Source organism: Equus przewalskii, chromosome 7 (assembly GCF_037783145.1).
Source record: "Equus przewalskii isolate Varuska chromosome 7, EquPr2, whole genome shotgun sequence".
NCBI lineage: Eukaryota > Metazoa > Chordata > Mammalia > Perissodactyla > Equidae > Equus > Equus przewalskii.
Window position 1 is genome coordinate 12826372 of NC_091837.1, and position 16210 is coordinate 12842581.

Here is a 16210-nt window from a genome sequence, read left to right on the forward strand (position 1 = left end):
TGACATGGCTGGCTTTCTGTCTTAAAAACATCTTTCTATTGGCAGCAGAGCAGACAGATGGCAGGGGACAAGGCAGGAAGCAGGGAGACGGGGGTACAGGAGTGATGTTGGGCCTGGATGAGGGCAAGAGCAGTGGGGAAGAGAAGCCTCAGCACACCTCTGGCGTGCAGTCAGCTCTCTCAAGACACGCAGCCATTCAGCATGTCCCTCTATCCAGAACTCCAGGACACAACTTTAGAGTTCTACTAAACCCTCTTGTTTAGTTTGTCTCTTGATTCTCATCTGTTGAGGTCCTCCTGGCTCCTGGTTCTGACATCTAATGTATTCCTAGCATGCAGGCGCTGATAAGCAGGCTGCTTAGGTTTTCATTTCTGAGCAGCGACTGTAAAAAATAGTGCTGAACAGGATAGGGACGAGGGAGGAGTCTCCTGGTCCAACATGAGAGGCCCCATGACCACGGTGAAACTGATATCTTTAGATGCTGTCACATAAGCTGCAAATCAAATCCAGTATCCTCTTGAGGCCACCCCACATTTCACCTTCTCAGTGCAGTGCTGTCAGACGATTTGCTAACACGAAAGAGACCATGTCCATAGCATCCACTTGTCTGCCAGTCTGGTCCCTTGTCACAAAGCAAATGAGGTCAGTATGGCAAGACCTGTTTTGGGGAACTCTTGCTGCCTTCCTGCCAATCCCACTTGCCTTGTGCTCACCTAGTGATCCAAAGGACTGTCCTATGGTGGCTCCCAACCCTATCAGAGGTTAGTCTCCAAAGCTAGAGAGCAAGGAAAAAATCACCTCTAAACTCCCCTAAGTCACCTGAAGGGAACAGGATCATGGTTTTGGGTGCACAGTCCTGAAAAGTACTTTTTCTGTACAAGAAGTTGAAAACCATTAAGTTAGATGAAAAGAAAGGAAAAACAGGAAGTCCCCACGCAGGTCCTGCAGTATTTAAATCATTCTGCCTAAACTTAAGATCATTATCTTGGCACTGAGTTGAGGATGGGGAGTGCTCCTGCTTGCCTGTAGGATTTCCTCCATCCTGCTTTAAAACGATGCCTCCCTAGCCATGATACACATTGGGAGGTGTGTTAGCATAGTGTTAGGATTAAGCGAGATGGTGTGCGTAAAAGTACCTACCATGCAACCCAGCACATGGCAGAGGCTCAAGGAATGCTTGCTGGAGTCAAAACTCAATTTTGCTTGACCAGCCCCACATCAGCCTCCTCTTTGAAAAGCTGTAGAGAGGAATTTGCCATTGGCCTCCTCTGACATGTTTCCTGTTGTGCCCTACTACCCTCGGGGCACTGGTGCTGGTACACGAGGATTCTACCTGCGCCCTTTGGGAAGGTGAGTGGGAGTAGGGCATTGCTCTTCTCTACTCCATCTCCACGAGTAGACGGAGAGAACAGTGACCTGGGGACAGGAGGGCTGGTTCCCAGGCCCAGCTCTGCCACTAGTACCCGAGTGACTTTGAGAATCTAAACCTCTCTGGCCTCAGTTCCGCCTCTGACAAGGCGAGGGGAAGCGGCTGGACAAGAGTACGTCTAAGGTTCCTCCCAGTTCTGAAATGCTACAGTTCCAGCCCCTGTTCCCCTGTGAGGAAGCCCTGTGGCAGGACGTTAGACTAACACCTGGCAGCCTAATACAGAAGCACGGCCTTCAATACAAACCAAACCAGAGGAAACAGAGTAAAAGCCCAGGATATCATATAAGTCTAACACCAACTTTTTGATGCCCCCTTGTGTCCAAATCAAGCAAAGGCCAGTGGGCTGTCATGCTCCATAAGCAAACCACCAGATCCTGAGAACAACTGGGTAACTGAATAACGATCTCTCCCCTTTCTAATTCAATGGAAGACCAGTGATCAATTTCACGACAAGATATATGCTAACAGAATGTAAACAGGAAAACGGACTTGCTTAAAACCTAAGATGGACAGCTCTCCTTTGACATCCCTGAGGGATGTGTTTTCAAAAGCAGGCTCAGGGTACCCAGGACACTGAGGGAATTTCCCATAATAAGGACACTGAGGAGGGAGGTGGGGATTCCATCACTCGCAGGAGACACCAGCTGACTTCCCACCGGTACCGGCCCCATCTGAGCAGGTGTGAGGCAGGGGATTGAGGACTTCAAGAGACAGGAGGGGTGTGTCCAGGTCCGAGGAGCAAAGTGCTGGAGGAGGGAGTCTCGACAACACAATTAGGCTTTGTCTTCTTTGAGCCAAAGCAGAGGTTGCAAACTGGTGGCCCACTGGGAAGGGAGGTGTTATGTGACCTTCCAGGTATTTTACACAATTTCATTAGTTCACAACACAAAACAGATCTAGGGATTTCATACAGAATCCTGCATTTTGGCCTTCTCTCAAAAAACCAGAGCATTCTGGTGGCCAAATGCCTACATGGCGAGAGTGAGGTGGAGCTGAGTGGAGGTGGCCTCTTTTAAGGGTCACGTGTTCTCCACTGCCCACCCCTCTCTGCTGCTCCCCAACACTGAGGCTGGCTGTCAGCTGTCACCCATCAACTCACTCCGGGGGGCTGCTTTTCTTCAGCAGTTACCTAGATGGAGGGCCGTGCGTCAAGAAAGCAGGAGAGAGAGCAGTGGAAGTGAAGAACATTCCTACTTGTTTAGCATGCAACAAGGTGCTCCTGCGCTGAGACACACTCACCAACTTTACTCTTTCCTGACCTGCAGGGTCCCTGTAGGCACTTAATTTCTTATTCTACTTTTAAGAATGTCAAAAACATCATCCGTGTACCACATGCTGCCTTTCCCTGGCAGATGTGTCAATCACTAGTGGTCGGGGGAACTAAAAGCAGCTCTCCAGGGAGGAGGACTTCAAAGGAGCCCCAAAGGAGACAGCGAAACTGTGTGGGCAGGAAGGGCTGCCACTGCCATTTGCTGGTGGCTGGCTATGTGGCCATGTGCTGTCCTGGGATCCCAAGACTGTCCTACACTGCACAATGTGCTAATGGAAGCATGGCTAGAGTGTGATAAAAGGTCCAAGGAGCAAGCACGGGCAAATAAACCAAGCCAAGCCTCTCCTGGGAATGAGGACTTGGGTTCAGTCACCAACTCCAGCACTGGCAAGACCAGCACAAATGGAGCAGGCTGTGCACTGCACAAGCCCAGGGGAGGGTGTGCACACACAATGCACACATCACAGGTACGTACATTTATTACGACAGTGTTCCAGCACGTTGTAGTCAGGGTCTTGTTCCAACAAAATCTAAACATTATGACACTTTTCTGCCATCCGGAGGTAAAGTGTTCTGAGGACAGATCCCTATTTCTAATTCCCATGAAGTCGCCACACAGTGGTAACCCTGGACACTGGCTTTGCTGAGGTGGGCCACTTCCTTTTTATCTGATGAGTGCGTGTCTAGAGACCTTCTAGCTCAGCCATAAATGCATTTCCCAGTAAGGCTCAGTCAACTTCCCGCCCACACTCCAGCCTCCGCATTCACAGCTGGCAGTCTGGGCGAAGTGCCTGCCAGGACAAATGCAGCTTGCACAGGCATGAGGACATCTACACGTGGCAGCTCCTGTCCTCACTTCAGAGAGGCACCAAGTGTGTGAGGCTCTAGCCCGGGCCCCAGGGGGAGAAGGAAGAGAAATATTGCGCTGCGGGTCTCTGGCCCTGAGGAATGTTTAATCAAGCAGCTCGCAGAGCGGGATGCAGGACAAGCTGTCCCTTTTCCTGCTCCCAGAGCCTTGATTTCAGTGTCCTTAGATCAAGGAGCGACAAGAAGGTTTGCAGAGCCCAACTCCTTGTGACAGGCTTCTCACCTCCAGCATCCGGGACCGTCGGATGGTAATGTGAATGACATGAGGGGAGGCCGAGCTGGTTTCCACAAGGCCCAGTTTCTCCTTCTCCTTGGTAACCATGTTTCGGAACAGGAGAACTCTCTGAAACGAGCAAAGGGGAGACCAGAAACAGGGTCAACAACTCTTAATTCCCTAAAACACACTGTGCAAAATTATTGAAACTTAAGTCACGGGAGAGGCAACCAGAACAGGACACTCGAATATGTGCTACAGGTGAGAACCGACTCGGGGGCTTGGGGGAACAGTAGACACTCCCCAAAAAAACTCTTGGGAATTAGAAATAGAGCTGAATACATGCCAAGGAAGCAAGGTTCCAGAAAGAGTGGTCTGGCAGCAGCTAGAGTCTAGCTAAGAATAGTCTAGGAGAAAAAGCATCCTCCTCATTCAGTCAATAATCCACCGTAAAAACCCGGCAGCAAGACAAGTTACAGGGACTGCTTTACAGAGTCGTGCCTGCTTCAAAGGAAATCGATATTATGAATTTAAAAAACAGAAACATTTCAAAGATAATTTTTTCACTTGTAAGAAATTTTTAAAATGATCCTACAGAATAAGGGTCCCTGACCCTTCCTCTGCCTCCTCTGTGCCCTCAAGCACACCCTAGTCCCACTAGTAATGTTTCTTAATTATTGTCTGAAGACATCCCTCTCCCCATTTGAAAGACTCTGATGAGCCCCTTTAGGAGGGCATGACCCTCTGCCCCATCCTAGGTTTGAGAATCACTGCCATAACAACACTCAAATAATGTCCGTTGAATGAACAAAGAAATCCAACTCAGCTGTTTTTTTAAAGAATGGGAGCCTCCTGCATAGTCAAGAGCTTTGTTAAATACAAATAAGTACGGTCATAACAATAAGAATAGCAATGAGGGTTAACTATATATGAGGGGAGACTAGTGCATTTTCATTTGATCATTTTTATTAACCCTGTGAAGTAAATACAGTTGTAACAGAAAAAGCAATTGCCAACATCCTCCCAAGAAGAAGGAAGGATGGATTCAGTGGAGGGGCTATTGTTTGGTGAAGCAGCTCAGTGTGGCTGGTTCATGAGTCTAGAAACAAGGACTGAAGTGCTCTGAATGGTATCAAAAGACCGTGGGGATGCAGGGCAGTGGGGGAGGGTGAGAGCAGCCCGAGAAACAACCCAGGAGGCCATGGTGCAGGTGAAGGGCGCCCCTGCCTCTCCCTTCTAGGGCGGGGGAACCGGCGGGGGAACCAGAGACTTTCACAAACAACTATTTAACTTGTACGGGGCCATGTGGCACGACTGCTTCCAGCGACCCCAGATCTTCAGCATGATCACCTGAACAAGGGGTGTCATTTTATGAAACACCATGCAGAAGATGAGCTTCACATCTAGGTTAATCCAGTATGGGGCAGAGACAGCATACACAGAAGCAAAACTGGGAAGGCGACCACGAGAATGCTGGTCTCTCAGGAATCAAGGAAAGGCTGGATGGGGCTCTGGATTTCCATGGGATGTGGAAGAAGGTGTGGGGCAACCTTAACCAGCTCTCAAGAGGTGGGAAGACCTCAGCGACCACGGTGGACATCTGGGTAAGGATCATTATTCCCATTTTGCCGTTGAAGAAACTGACTCATCCAAGGTCACACAGCTGGTAGGCAGGGGGGCCAGATTCAAACCCAGAGCCCATGCATGAACTACCACACCACACAGCCCCTGCCCACCCCACAGGGTGCTAGCCCTTCTAGGCCAAAAGAAGAGGGAGAGACCTTAAGTCCAGTCAGGAGATGAATTGCACATAAGTGAGCAAAGGCAACATAAGAGAGTGCAGAGAATGAAGTGCTGTTTGTGAACCAGGTAGAGCCGAGGCTTTAAAAAATGCTCAGCAAAGCGAGAAAGGCACTATAAGCCACCCACTGGAGTAAGATCAAGAACGAGAGAGAGGTCCAGCATTTAGGGCACGTGGCACACTGGCAAGAGATGAAAGAGAGAAAGCAGGGCTGGAGAGGGCCTATCACCTCCCGTGTGCTCCGGTAAGAGTGTGTCAGCAGGAGAGGGGAGAACCCACCCCATCAGAGGGGAGTGAAACCCAACACAGGAGACAGTGTGAGTGCCCTCGCCGCTCTGACACTCTCCCAGACCTGCTGGTGCCCTCACAGGGAGCAGGACAGGCCAGGAGATGAGGAAGGGCCCAAGGGAGGGGAAAAAAGATTTTATGAGCCAAGGACAAAAAGCTCAGGTGGCAATCTTAAGCACAATTCCCAAAACAAAATAAATGGTGAAGACTAGAAGACAGCCTGGACTCACAAGTCATGCTAACTAATCTCAGGGGTTCCCAAGCGTGCTTGACCAAGGCATCCCTAATGGCTCAGTAATTATTTTCATAGCACTCCTAGGTCAAAAGAAATACTTAACAGTTCCATTACTAGGCAGTCTGAGTCCTAACAATTTAAGTATTTATGTGCTAAGAACTTAGAACTGTATTTAGAAATACACATACACCGAAATAAAGACTATTTTAACTTCATTATTAAAATCCAGCTTAGCAAATATGACATCATTGAAAAGCACACTGAAACTGAACTTGAGCTAGGATTTCACATAGTGTCCAACAGATTTCACTGTGTTCCCCTCAAACACCTAAAATATTCCCGTGGGAACCAGGGGGCCCCAGCACGGTTCGTGAACTGCAGACACACAGAGTGGAGACCCCAGACTGTACGCTAGGGGAAGCCCACGGTCCAGGGTTGAATTCACAGACACACAGGCCCGGGACGAAGGGCTGCATCTCAAGTCAGACTCCAGCATACTGGACCAGGCCCAGCGGATGAAGGGCTGGAAACACTTTAACGAGGGATGGCTGGAGAAGGGAAGGATGCCACCCTTGGGCACAGAGGACGCAGAAGGAAACAAGAGTTGTCTGCAGATCTCAGATGATTAGAGATTCTACTTTCAGTGGCTGTTCAAGGACCAGAGGGTAGAAATTACAGAGAAGTAGATTGGCTTAAGACAAGGAAGAACGTTCCATCATTGGGAAGAGTAAAGCAACAGAGTGGCCTGCTTTGCAAAGCTGTGCATTTTCTCTCTGAGGCGAGGTCAGGGACCCTGTTGAGGGGCTGCCTCGGCACGTCTGACTAAGTCAGCTCCACGGGGTCCCTCATTTCTGAGAGGTTCTGCTGTCAGGAGCAGTAAGAATTTAAACAGCCCCATCCGTTTGTGAATCACTGCTCGAAGGTAAAGAGTGGCAACCTAAGTATTAACGTCAAGGTCAAAACAACATCCGAGAGCCGTGAGCAGTAGGTATCTCTGAAGAGTGAGATTTGATTTACAAAGCTGTGACATATGCACTTTTCTGAAAACGTCTATTCTGTCAAAAAAGAAAAAAGGAAAGGAAAAAAGGGCACATCTAGACCTGTAAGAGCCTCCTTTGAAGGAGCGCAGTATTGTTCTGGCATCCAACAGACACGTCTGGGGTGCCCATGCACAGAGGGACGTGAGCAGTGCTTTCTCTCAGCTCCTGGACGCTCTTGCCACAGCGCCTGAGCCCTCCCAAGTCTCTCATGTCCCTGGGGTCTGTGACACCACACTGCTGGTTTTCTTCCTCTGATGACTCCTCCCCTTGTGCTGGCCCTTTAAAGGCCCTGTCCTGCAGGGCTATGGCCTCAGTCCCTTGTCCTCTCACTCCATCTGGCTCCCTGAGCACCTTGTCCACGGCCAGGAACGCGGTTAGGAGATTTAGGTACTGTCCACATGTAAAGTCTATCTCCAGGCGACCCTCTCTCCTGAGCTCCAGACCCAAGTGTCCAACGGCCTCGAGGAGTCACAGACACCTCACATGCTGCCTGCTCAAAGCCGACCGCACCAGCACTTCAGACCTACTCTTGCCTGTGCTCCCAATCAGCAGATGGCTCTGCCAAGCACCCTGGCACCCAAGCCAGAAAGCTGAGCATCACCCGAATAACTCCCTTCATTCTCCAGTAAACGTCATCATTCTCCAAGGCCTGTAGGTGCTACTCCTTCAAAGCCTCTTCACCTTATGATGTCTCTACCCCGTGGCCTCACCCAAGTCCAGGGCAGATAGCTCTAACACCTCCGCCTCTAGCCAGTCCTCCACACCACAGCCAGAAGGAACTTTCTAAAGCAGAGCTCTGACCCGCTGTCTCCAAAACTGAAAACTCTCCAATGGCTTTGGACAAAATCTAAGCTCCTCCCCTTAGTTTACCAGGCCCTTCTTGTCCCAACTCCTACAAACCATCCAGCTACTTGACTCCCTCCTTTGTATTCCCTCCAGTCAGACTGCAGCTCTGGCTCTCTCACCCCAGACCTTTAAACACTGTCCACTTCTGCCTATGGGGCCTTCTCCTGACCCCTGCTCCTCATTCCCAGCTGGGTTAGGTTCCCTTGTCTGGGTTCCCACAGCACCCGTCCCTGTGGCATCCATCCCACTCTGCCTGAATTGCCAGTTCATATTGTCCGCAATCTCTGTACCCCCAGTACCTAGCCTAACGCCTAAGAGAGTAAGACCCAATCACCATGCGCATTTGCTGAACGAATGGTCTCATTTATTTATTTCCAATGGCTATAACAAAGACGGAGAGTCAGGAACCATATGGTGGAACAGAAAGACGCTGCAGGAGCCCAGTCCCGAGCACAACTCACGTTTTTGTGAGGAATGACGTGAGGGATGTACTGCAGGATCAGCTGCGCCCGCTTTCGGTCCTTGTCGAGTTCTTGGAAGAGCACACTAGGTTTGAGATCCCTTAAAAAGAAAGACACGCGTTTGGGATAACTAAAACAAGAAAACCGTTCTCCAGTGCTGGGTAGCAAACTAGAGCCTGCTGCCTGTTTGTGTAAATAAGGTTTCACTGGAACACAACCACGCTCATTCATTATGTATGGACGATGGCTGCTTTCACGCTACACCGGCACAGCTGAGCAGTCACAACAGATTGTCTGGTCTGCAAAGCCTAAAATATTTACTGTCTGGCCCTTTACAGAAAAAGTTTGCCAGTCCCTGCTGTAGTGCCACAACTTTAAGGGTTGCCTAACAGTTGACAAGCCATTGATAAAAAAACACAGACATCATCTTATGCTTACTTGTTACAAGAGGATTTCCCAACCCACCCCCCAAAAACCTGGCTGTAGTTTTTATCCTGCTAATTCTGCTGATAAAAACTGCCATTTAACTATCATAACCTGTTGCTCAGTTCAGATGAAAGAACTTTTCTTCCCAGTTTGGGTAAGAAACATTTGCTAAATGTGATCTGGCCTTGTTACCACTAATGAGCTGTAATCATCTTCAGTGTCAGCTCGTCTTATGAGAAGCGGCGGCTGGATGACCTGTCCTCACAGGTGCTTTACAGCAGCAGCCCTCCTGATGCAGATGGAGGAGGAAGGAGATAGACAAACTCCCCTCTGCCCTAGAACACGAGCGCAGAGCACCTGGGCAGCTCTGCTGCCAGAGCGTGACAGAGGGGACCTGGCTTCCTCACATCCTTTTCCCCCTCCTGGTCCTCACTTTCGCAGCCAGTGGTCATCGGGGGCGAAGCGCCGCCGGCAGTCCCGCTCATACAGCACCATCAGCCAGCCGTGGACGGACTGGAAGAGCTCCAAGGTCTCGCCCTTGGCATTCTCTGCGGGGCAAACAGGAGAGTCACTCACGGAGCTGATCAGAACCAGGGGAGTTCGGAGGACAGCCTCTTGTCTCCTCCCATCATCATCATCAAGTCTCACCAAGGTCTTCACCTCCTTCACTCCGGATTTTACATGCAACTAATGGAATTAAAAGGCACCCTGGGTACGTTCCAAGTGTCTGCAGGACTTGAGTATCGCTTAGGACAGAATCACTCCTGTTGTCTCCCATTAGTGTGTCATCCAAAGGACCTTTTAATCTAAGAAGCTTTGTCCTGAACAATTGGAAACACTTCAGGAAGTGAACTCTAATTTGAAGTGTGACCTGGCACATGCTTTATTTTCATGGAAATCAACTCAAAGAATCACAAGGAGATTCAGAGCAAAAACTAATCATCAGTAATAATCCTTCACACATACATGGAAATCCTGAAGGATGCCTGGGAGATTAAGATTCCCATAACCACACTACTATCTCAGGAAGTCAGAGAGAGAGAGTGAAGAAATAAATCTTCCAATTACATGAATAAATGTGCATTTTTGATTAACTCTGATAGACAACAAAGCTAAGAACCAGTTGATGTCACAGACCGTGGTGTCCCTACGTGCAGCATCAATTACATGATGGCTGACATCGTCACCTTACCTACGATTCCATCCCAGATCATCTTAAACACAAAGGAATTCAGAAAAGAGGAGATGGTGACCAGCTCTTCCAGTTTGAATGAAATTTGTTCTTCATAAACTTCAATGTCATCAAGGATCCTAAATCAGACAGAAAATTATTCACAATTTCCCACTGAGAAAAAGGGAAAAAAATGAGATCTGTATCTCTTACTAGACAAAAATAAGGTTAAATAAGCTCTTTTAGATAAAATTTACAGATAAAATGACATGATTTCCAGGATATGCTTCAAAATAACCTGGGAGAGGAGAGCCGGTGGGAGTATAGATGAAGCAAAAATGGCTATGAGTTGACAACTGTTGAAGCTGGGATGGGCACATAAGCGGTCATTATACTATTCTCTCCACTTTCTACTTATTTGAAATTGTCCATAGTAAAAAGCTAAAAAACACAATTGAGGAAGGAAAAAATAATAAGCTCGACCCTGTATTTTTCCTATTCCTAAGGCTCTGGCTGAGAGACTTTCTTAATTCATGCCTGAACATCAGGGAATCTTGATTGAGAGTCTCTGTCTACTGAGGAAAGCTGTGGAATCTTATTCTGCACCTACAACAGACACTAGTGCCACTTAGTAGGTACTGAGAAGTATTTATGAGTGAATGAATAAATGTCTGAAAGAATATATGAATAAATGAGCCATTTAAGATACAGTTCTATCTGAAAATTTCTTAAAACTGCTCCATCCACTTGAGAACATGACTCATTCTTGGATCACTCTTGACCCAGCAATGCAGGTTGTCTTCACCAGCAGCTACAGACCTCTGCTCTTGCCTCCAACTGCTCACTGAGGCCCTCCTTCCATGATTCTTACCCAGTCGGCCACCCACATGTCCCTGATCCCCTCCTGCCAACGTCCTCTAGCCTGAACCTAACACTGCCTGAGGTCCACTCTCAACCTCTTCGGAAAAAGTAGAATTAAAAGGATACCAAATATGCAAGCAGATGCATAAGCTTAAAGAACAAAGGAACTGAATGGGACTAACATTTGTTCATTTCTCACTCTGTGCCAGGCACTGTACTAAGTACTTGACATTCCTTTTCTCATTTACTCTCTATCAGATTGGTAATATTACCTCTACTCTACTAATGAGGAAACTGAGGTTCAGAGAGGTTAAGCAACTTGCCCAGGGTCAGCGCGATAGTACTAATAATAGGTGACACGTAGTGAGCTCTTCCTGCAGGCCAGGGAGTACTAAGCACTTTCTGCACCTCGTCTCTTCTAATCTTAAGAAACAAGGTGCTGAGAGGTAGGTGCCATTGTTATTCCCATCTACAAACGAGGAAACTAAAGCTCAGAGAGGTGGAGCCTCTTGCTTTCCTGCCCAGAGTGTCTCAGTAAGTGGCTGAGCCAGGTTTTGCACCCTGGCTCCCTGGCTCTGGAATTTTCCAGTAAACTACCTAGCACAGTGAGTAAATGGCCAAGGAGATTTGAACCCAGCTCCAGGAGACCCTAAAGCTTACACTCAGTGGTACTGACCTCGCTCCCCTGAAAGAATGGGAAATAACAACTGCTGAAGCCCTACTATATGCCACCCACTTTGTCACTGTTTTCCAGTCTAATGCTTCTAATGACCCTGCCACACAGGTCCAAACGTTTGTAGTAATCACATCAGCAACTGCTTCCTAACTGACACTGTAATTTGGTCTCTCCACATTCTAGGAAAAGAACTCGGCCCCGCAACAGTCAACCTACGTGATGAGGTGCCGGGAACAGCCACAGAACAGCATCAGCATGGCCAAGAGCTGCTTAGACTCTTCAGTGTCATTGTTGAGGCATTCCAAGAAGAGCTTTAACCCTCCGTGGGGCCCCAGCTCACAGATAAATGCCCACAGTTTGGGCAGCAGGTCATCAAGGTAAGTGAGACCTGGAAAAGGACAGAGAAACCCAAGCTTCAGGTAGGGGCTCCATCTGGTCCATTATTTCTCCTATCCACTGGGAAAACAAAACACTGAAACCTATTAGCGAACATTTAATGTGTGTGAAAGAAGGTGCAATTACTAAGAAAATCATCCTGACCGTGAGAACAACAATGATAATAACAGCTAACATTTAATGGGTGCTTACTATGTGCCAGATACCACTCTAAGTACTTTGCATGCATCATCTCTTTTCCACCTCGTGAAACTCAATGTTACCTCCATTTTATAAGGGAGGAAACAAGTACACAGAGGTTGAGTAATTGGCCCAAAACCACACAGCCAGTAAATGTTACAGCCAAGACTAAGCCCACGTCTGTCTGACTCAGCACTTCTGCGTCAAATCAGGGATCAGCAAACTTTTTCTGAAAAGGGCCAGGGAATCAATATTTTTAGGCTTTGTGGGCCTGACACACTGTCACAACCACTCAATGCTACCATTGTAGCACAAAAGCAGCCATAGATACATGAATGGACGTGGCTGTGTTCCAACAAAACTGTTTACAAAAGTAAGTGGTGGGCCAGATTTGGCCCATGGCCGTAGTTCGCCAACCTCTGCTTGAAACCCTTTCGCAGTCTCCCCTACATTCAGCAAAGCTTTCCTCTCAGCTACTTCTATTATTCTATCTCTGTTAACAATGGGAAAGCAATGAATGACCACAGCAGAGATAATCTGAAGTGTTTCACAAAAATTTAACCCTGAGTGAAGCAGGGGGCATGTGAAGTTGGCATCCTGATGGCAACAAGGCCTCAGACACGCAGGCTATACCACTGCTCCATTTGAAGTCTGTTAATACACCACTGACTTAGAAAGCTTGGCTCTGAAGTTCCACGTGTCACTTAATATACAGTAAGATGTGTTCCTCAAGTTAGTCCTTAGAAAAGGCGGAGTCAGTCACCTTACATTTGAGTCTTTATAACACCTCTCACTTTACAGGCACTCTGAATTACTGCATTTTGCACACAGAACTATGTGAGGAAGCTCTATGAGCCTGGAGCAGGGGGGGGACACGCGATCAGTGCCGCCCAGGGATGCTCAGAGGGCGAGCTGAAGGCACTGGAAAGGAGGCAAAGAAACGGAACATCCATTTAGTTTATTCCTAAAGCTTTGACCTCACATTCTCAAGGGCAGGAGGATGTGGCCATAAAATGCAGAAATCTCACAATTTAAAAATAGGTTAAAAAAGAAACAGTAAGCAGTAAGCCTTTGGAGATCACAAATATACTCCTATAGGACAAAAGAAGAAAAGTAATTGCCCTCACGTAATGCGAACGGGCACTCGTGGTGTGGACGAAAACACACGTATAGCATCAAACGCCAATTCCACAAGGGCCGCAGCCTGAGCAACTGAGAGTGACGTGAAGATGCCACGCACTGGAAAGCTGCGTCAGAGCAGGAGCTCATGGCTACAGGGCTGTCACACGCATGTGACGAGCCTCAACAAGGACGCTTTGTAAATTGTGAGAGTAGAAAAACAGCAGTATTTTTAAAACAAGCATGTTATTTTCTATAATCTGGGTATCACTAAACTAACAGACTTAATGTTACACACACACTTTAGACTAGTTTACCTTCCTAAAAGCATACATTTTCAAGTTAAGCAAAAAGCTTCTTTTTGGATCCTCTCATTGGGACAACGTGGGATGCTTAAATTTACGGTCATTTAAAAAAGTTGGACATAGTCCATCACTGCAGAACCATCGCAGTCAGTATGCTTCCCAAACCCACACATTGGGTGCTGGGGCACCCAAGCTTGGTCTGGGCCCGTTCTCTTCTCCTTCTGTCCTCTCCTTAGGGAGCCTACCTGAGGCCCAATGCTTTACACACCAACCCTTTCCCCAGGTCCCCACAATGTACACTCAAATGCCCGCTTGGCATCTCTGCTGTAGGCCCAGCAGGCCCCGTACATGGACCACAGCCAAAACAGAACTCTCAATGCCCCACAAGGCCCAGCCCCAGATGGTCAGACCCAGCTCAGCAAATGGCACCACCATCTACACAGTTGATCGACCCAGAAAGCTGGCATCACCTTTGGAACCTTTAGTCCTCACTCCCTCAAATCCAATATACCACTAAGACCTGAACCCTCTCTAAAACACATCAGAATCCTCCTGCTTCCCCCTCCACTGCAGCAGCCCAGTGGTTCTCACCCAGGGACGATTTGGCCCCATGGGAGCATCTGGCAATGTTGGGAGACATGTATGGTTGTCACACTGGGGGAGGAAGGGAGGGAGGCACTACTGGCATCAATGGTTAGGGGCTAGACACTGCTAAACATTCTACAAGCTTCCACAACAAAGAATTATCTGGCCCAAAGTGTCAACAGTGCTGAGGCTGAGAAACCCTGCTCCACTCCAAGCCAACACTGTGTCTCATTATTTCCACTGTCATAGCGCCCAGCACTACATCAAATATATTTTCCCCTTGCTTATTATTGGTCTCCCCGCTGCTAGAATATAAACCCTTGAGAACACAGACCTTGGCTATCTTACTCACCTCTGTATGCTCAGTGCCTGGCACACATAGGTGTCCTATAAATATCCGAAGATGAATAAATAAGTGTGGAAGAGAGAAGCAGCATCAATTTGATTTAAAAAAATGCAACAGAGAAGTTCTTACTCCGTTATATAGTAAACAGCTTCATGGATTACGTAACACTAATTCATACTAACTCCTGCGTTACAATTTAAAAGCCCCTCATGCCCAGTTCTGTGCTCACAGAGGGGACTTTGTTCCTTGCTCAGCTAAAAAGGAAAATGTTGGGCATATCCATGCGATGAGATATTATGCAGCCAATAAAAATAAGGTTTTGGAAGAACTTTTGACATGATGAAATGCTTTTAAAGTGATTAATGAAAAGAGAAAGATAAAACTGTATATTTCCTTCTCTATACATACATGCACACGTACATATGTATCACATTCAGGCACAGGCGGTTACGTCTGAACTGTGGGACTAGGCGTGGTTTAAGTCTTCTTTTTCAGCTTCCTTGTCTTTACTAGTTTTCCATGTAGAAAAAAACGGTAACTTTTTAAAAGCAAATGGTACTTCAAAATGAAAATAAGAGCCCAGCCACAGGAATGAACTGGAAGTGTTAGGACTGAAGTTAGCTTGAGCTATTTAACTGAGGTATACCAATCTCTAAGAAGAATAGCTCAAAAATACCTTCATTCATATCTATTTTCTCAGTCAAGGAAGCCAGAAAAATAAACTTTCTTTAAGAAAAATTATCTGCCAAATGTGAGAGACGGAAGAAGACGCCTCAGGCCGCCAACCTGTGAGAATCTGCAGCCGGATCTGGGTTAGCGTTGTCAGCGAGGTCTGGTAGAGGACGCAGATGTTGCAAACCTTCTGCACCTCCGCAGAGTCAACGCGTTTACCCCCGACAGGCCTGAGAATATTCCGAACGGATGCAGACTTCTGAAATGCACGCTTTAGGAGATCTGGCACGGAGAGAAGAAGGAACGTGTGAGCAGAAGTTCAGCCATCTGCCAAATTCCACCATGTGAAGGGAAGAGCACTTCCATAAAGCTCCTCATTTACAGTCAGAGCCAGACAGGGGGCTGCTGCTTTGATTTAAGTAATCTCTTTAGGACAAATTAGAAAAGCATTAACAAGAGGTTTTCAGATGAAACCCACTGACCTCTTCCGAATATCAGAAAAGTCCTGAGAACAAGCCAGGCATATTCGATTCTTGCAGGGGATTCTTTTACCGCATCACTCACCTTCAGAACCCACAAAGGTAAAATTCTGAGAACTGTATTAGGGGAAGAAGGACCAAGGCGGGGGCCTGGGTGATTCCCAATTTTCTGTGCTTTTAGGCGGAAGTGGGGCATCAACTTCAAGTCCTGATAATCATTTTGGGTTGATGCAATTTTAGTTTCAAACCTCCCCATTCATACCCTGCTGAAGTGACACGGAGCCCGTGCTCGCTGACAGCTACAAGAGGAGCTTTGCAACATGCCCGACGGCAGAAGAAAACCCACCTGGACCTGGAAATCTGTAGCATCGCCTTAACTTTCATCAGAGAAAGCAATAAGAAACCTTTTCGTGGAACCCATTTCTGACCCTGCAATGGGGGCACTGCTGGGGTGGCAACCTGGTCAGTGATAGCCCAGTGCCCCCTTTATAAGGAGCCCCACATGGAGGATTTCTTTTAAGATTAGGAACTGAGAAAAGCTCT

At 47.5% G+C, this 16210-nt stretch overlaps 1 protein-coding gene across 1 annotated transcript in view; it reads right to left on the reverse strand.

Annotated features, from left to right (window-relative positions):
• The window catches only part of UBE3B (ubiquitin protein ligase E3B), a 50152-nt gene that overhangs the window by 15726 nt on the left and 18216 nt on the right, over positions 1 to 16210 (reverse strand). Inside the window, exons 14-19 of the mRNA XM_008520920.2 lie at positions 15303 to 15470; positions 11802 to 11973; positions 10070 to 10188; positions 9311 to 9425; positions 8452 to 8551; positions 3790 to 3909 (exon numbers count right to left, since the gene is read on the reverse strand). Coding sequence (XP_008519142.1) covers positions 3790 to 3909; positions 8452 to 8551; positions 9311 to 9425; positions 10070 to 10188; positions 11802 to 11973; positions 15303 to 15470 — 794 coding nt within the window. The remainder of the gene's footprint in view (positions 1 to 3789; positions 3910 to 8451; positions 8552 to 9310; positions 9426 to 10069; positions 10189 to 11801; positions 11974 to 15302; positions 15471 to 16210) is intronic.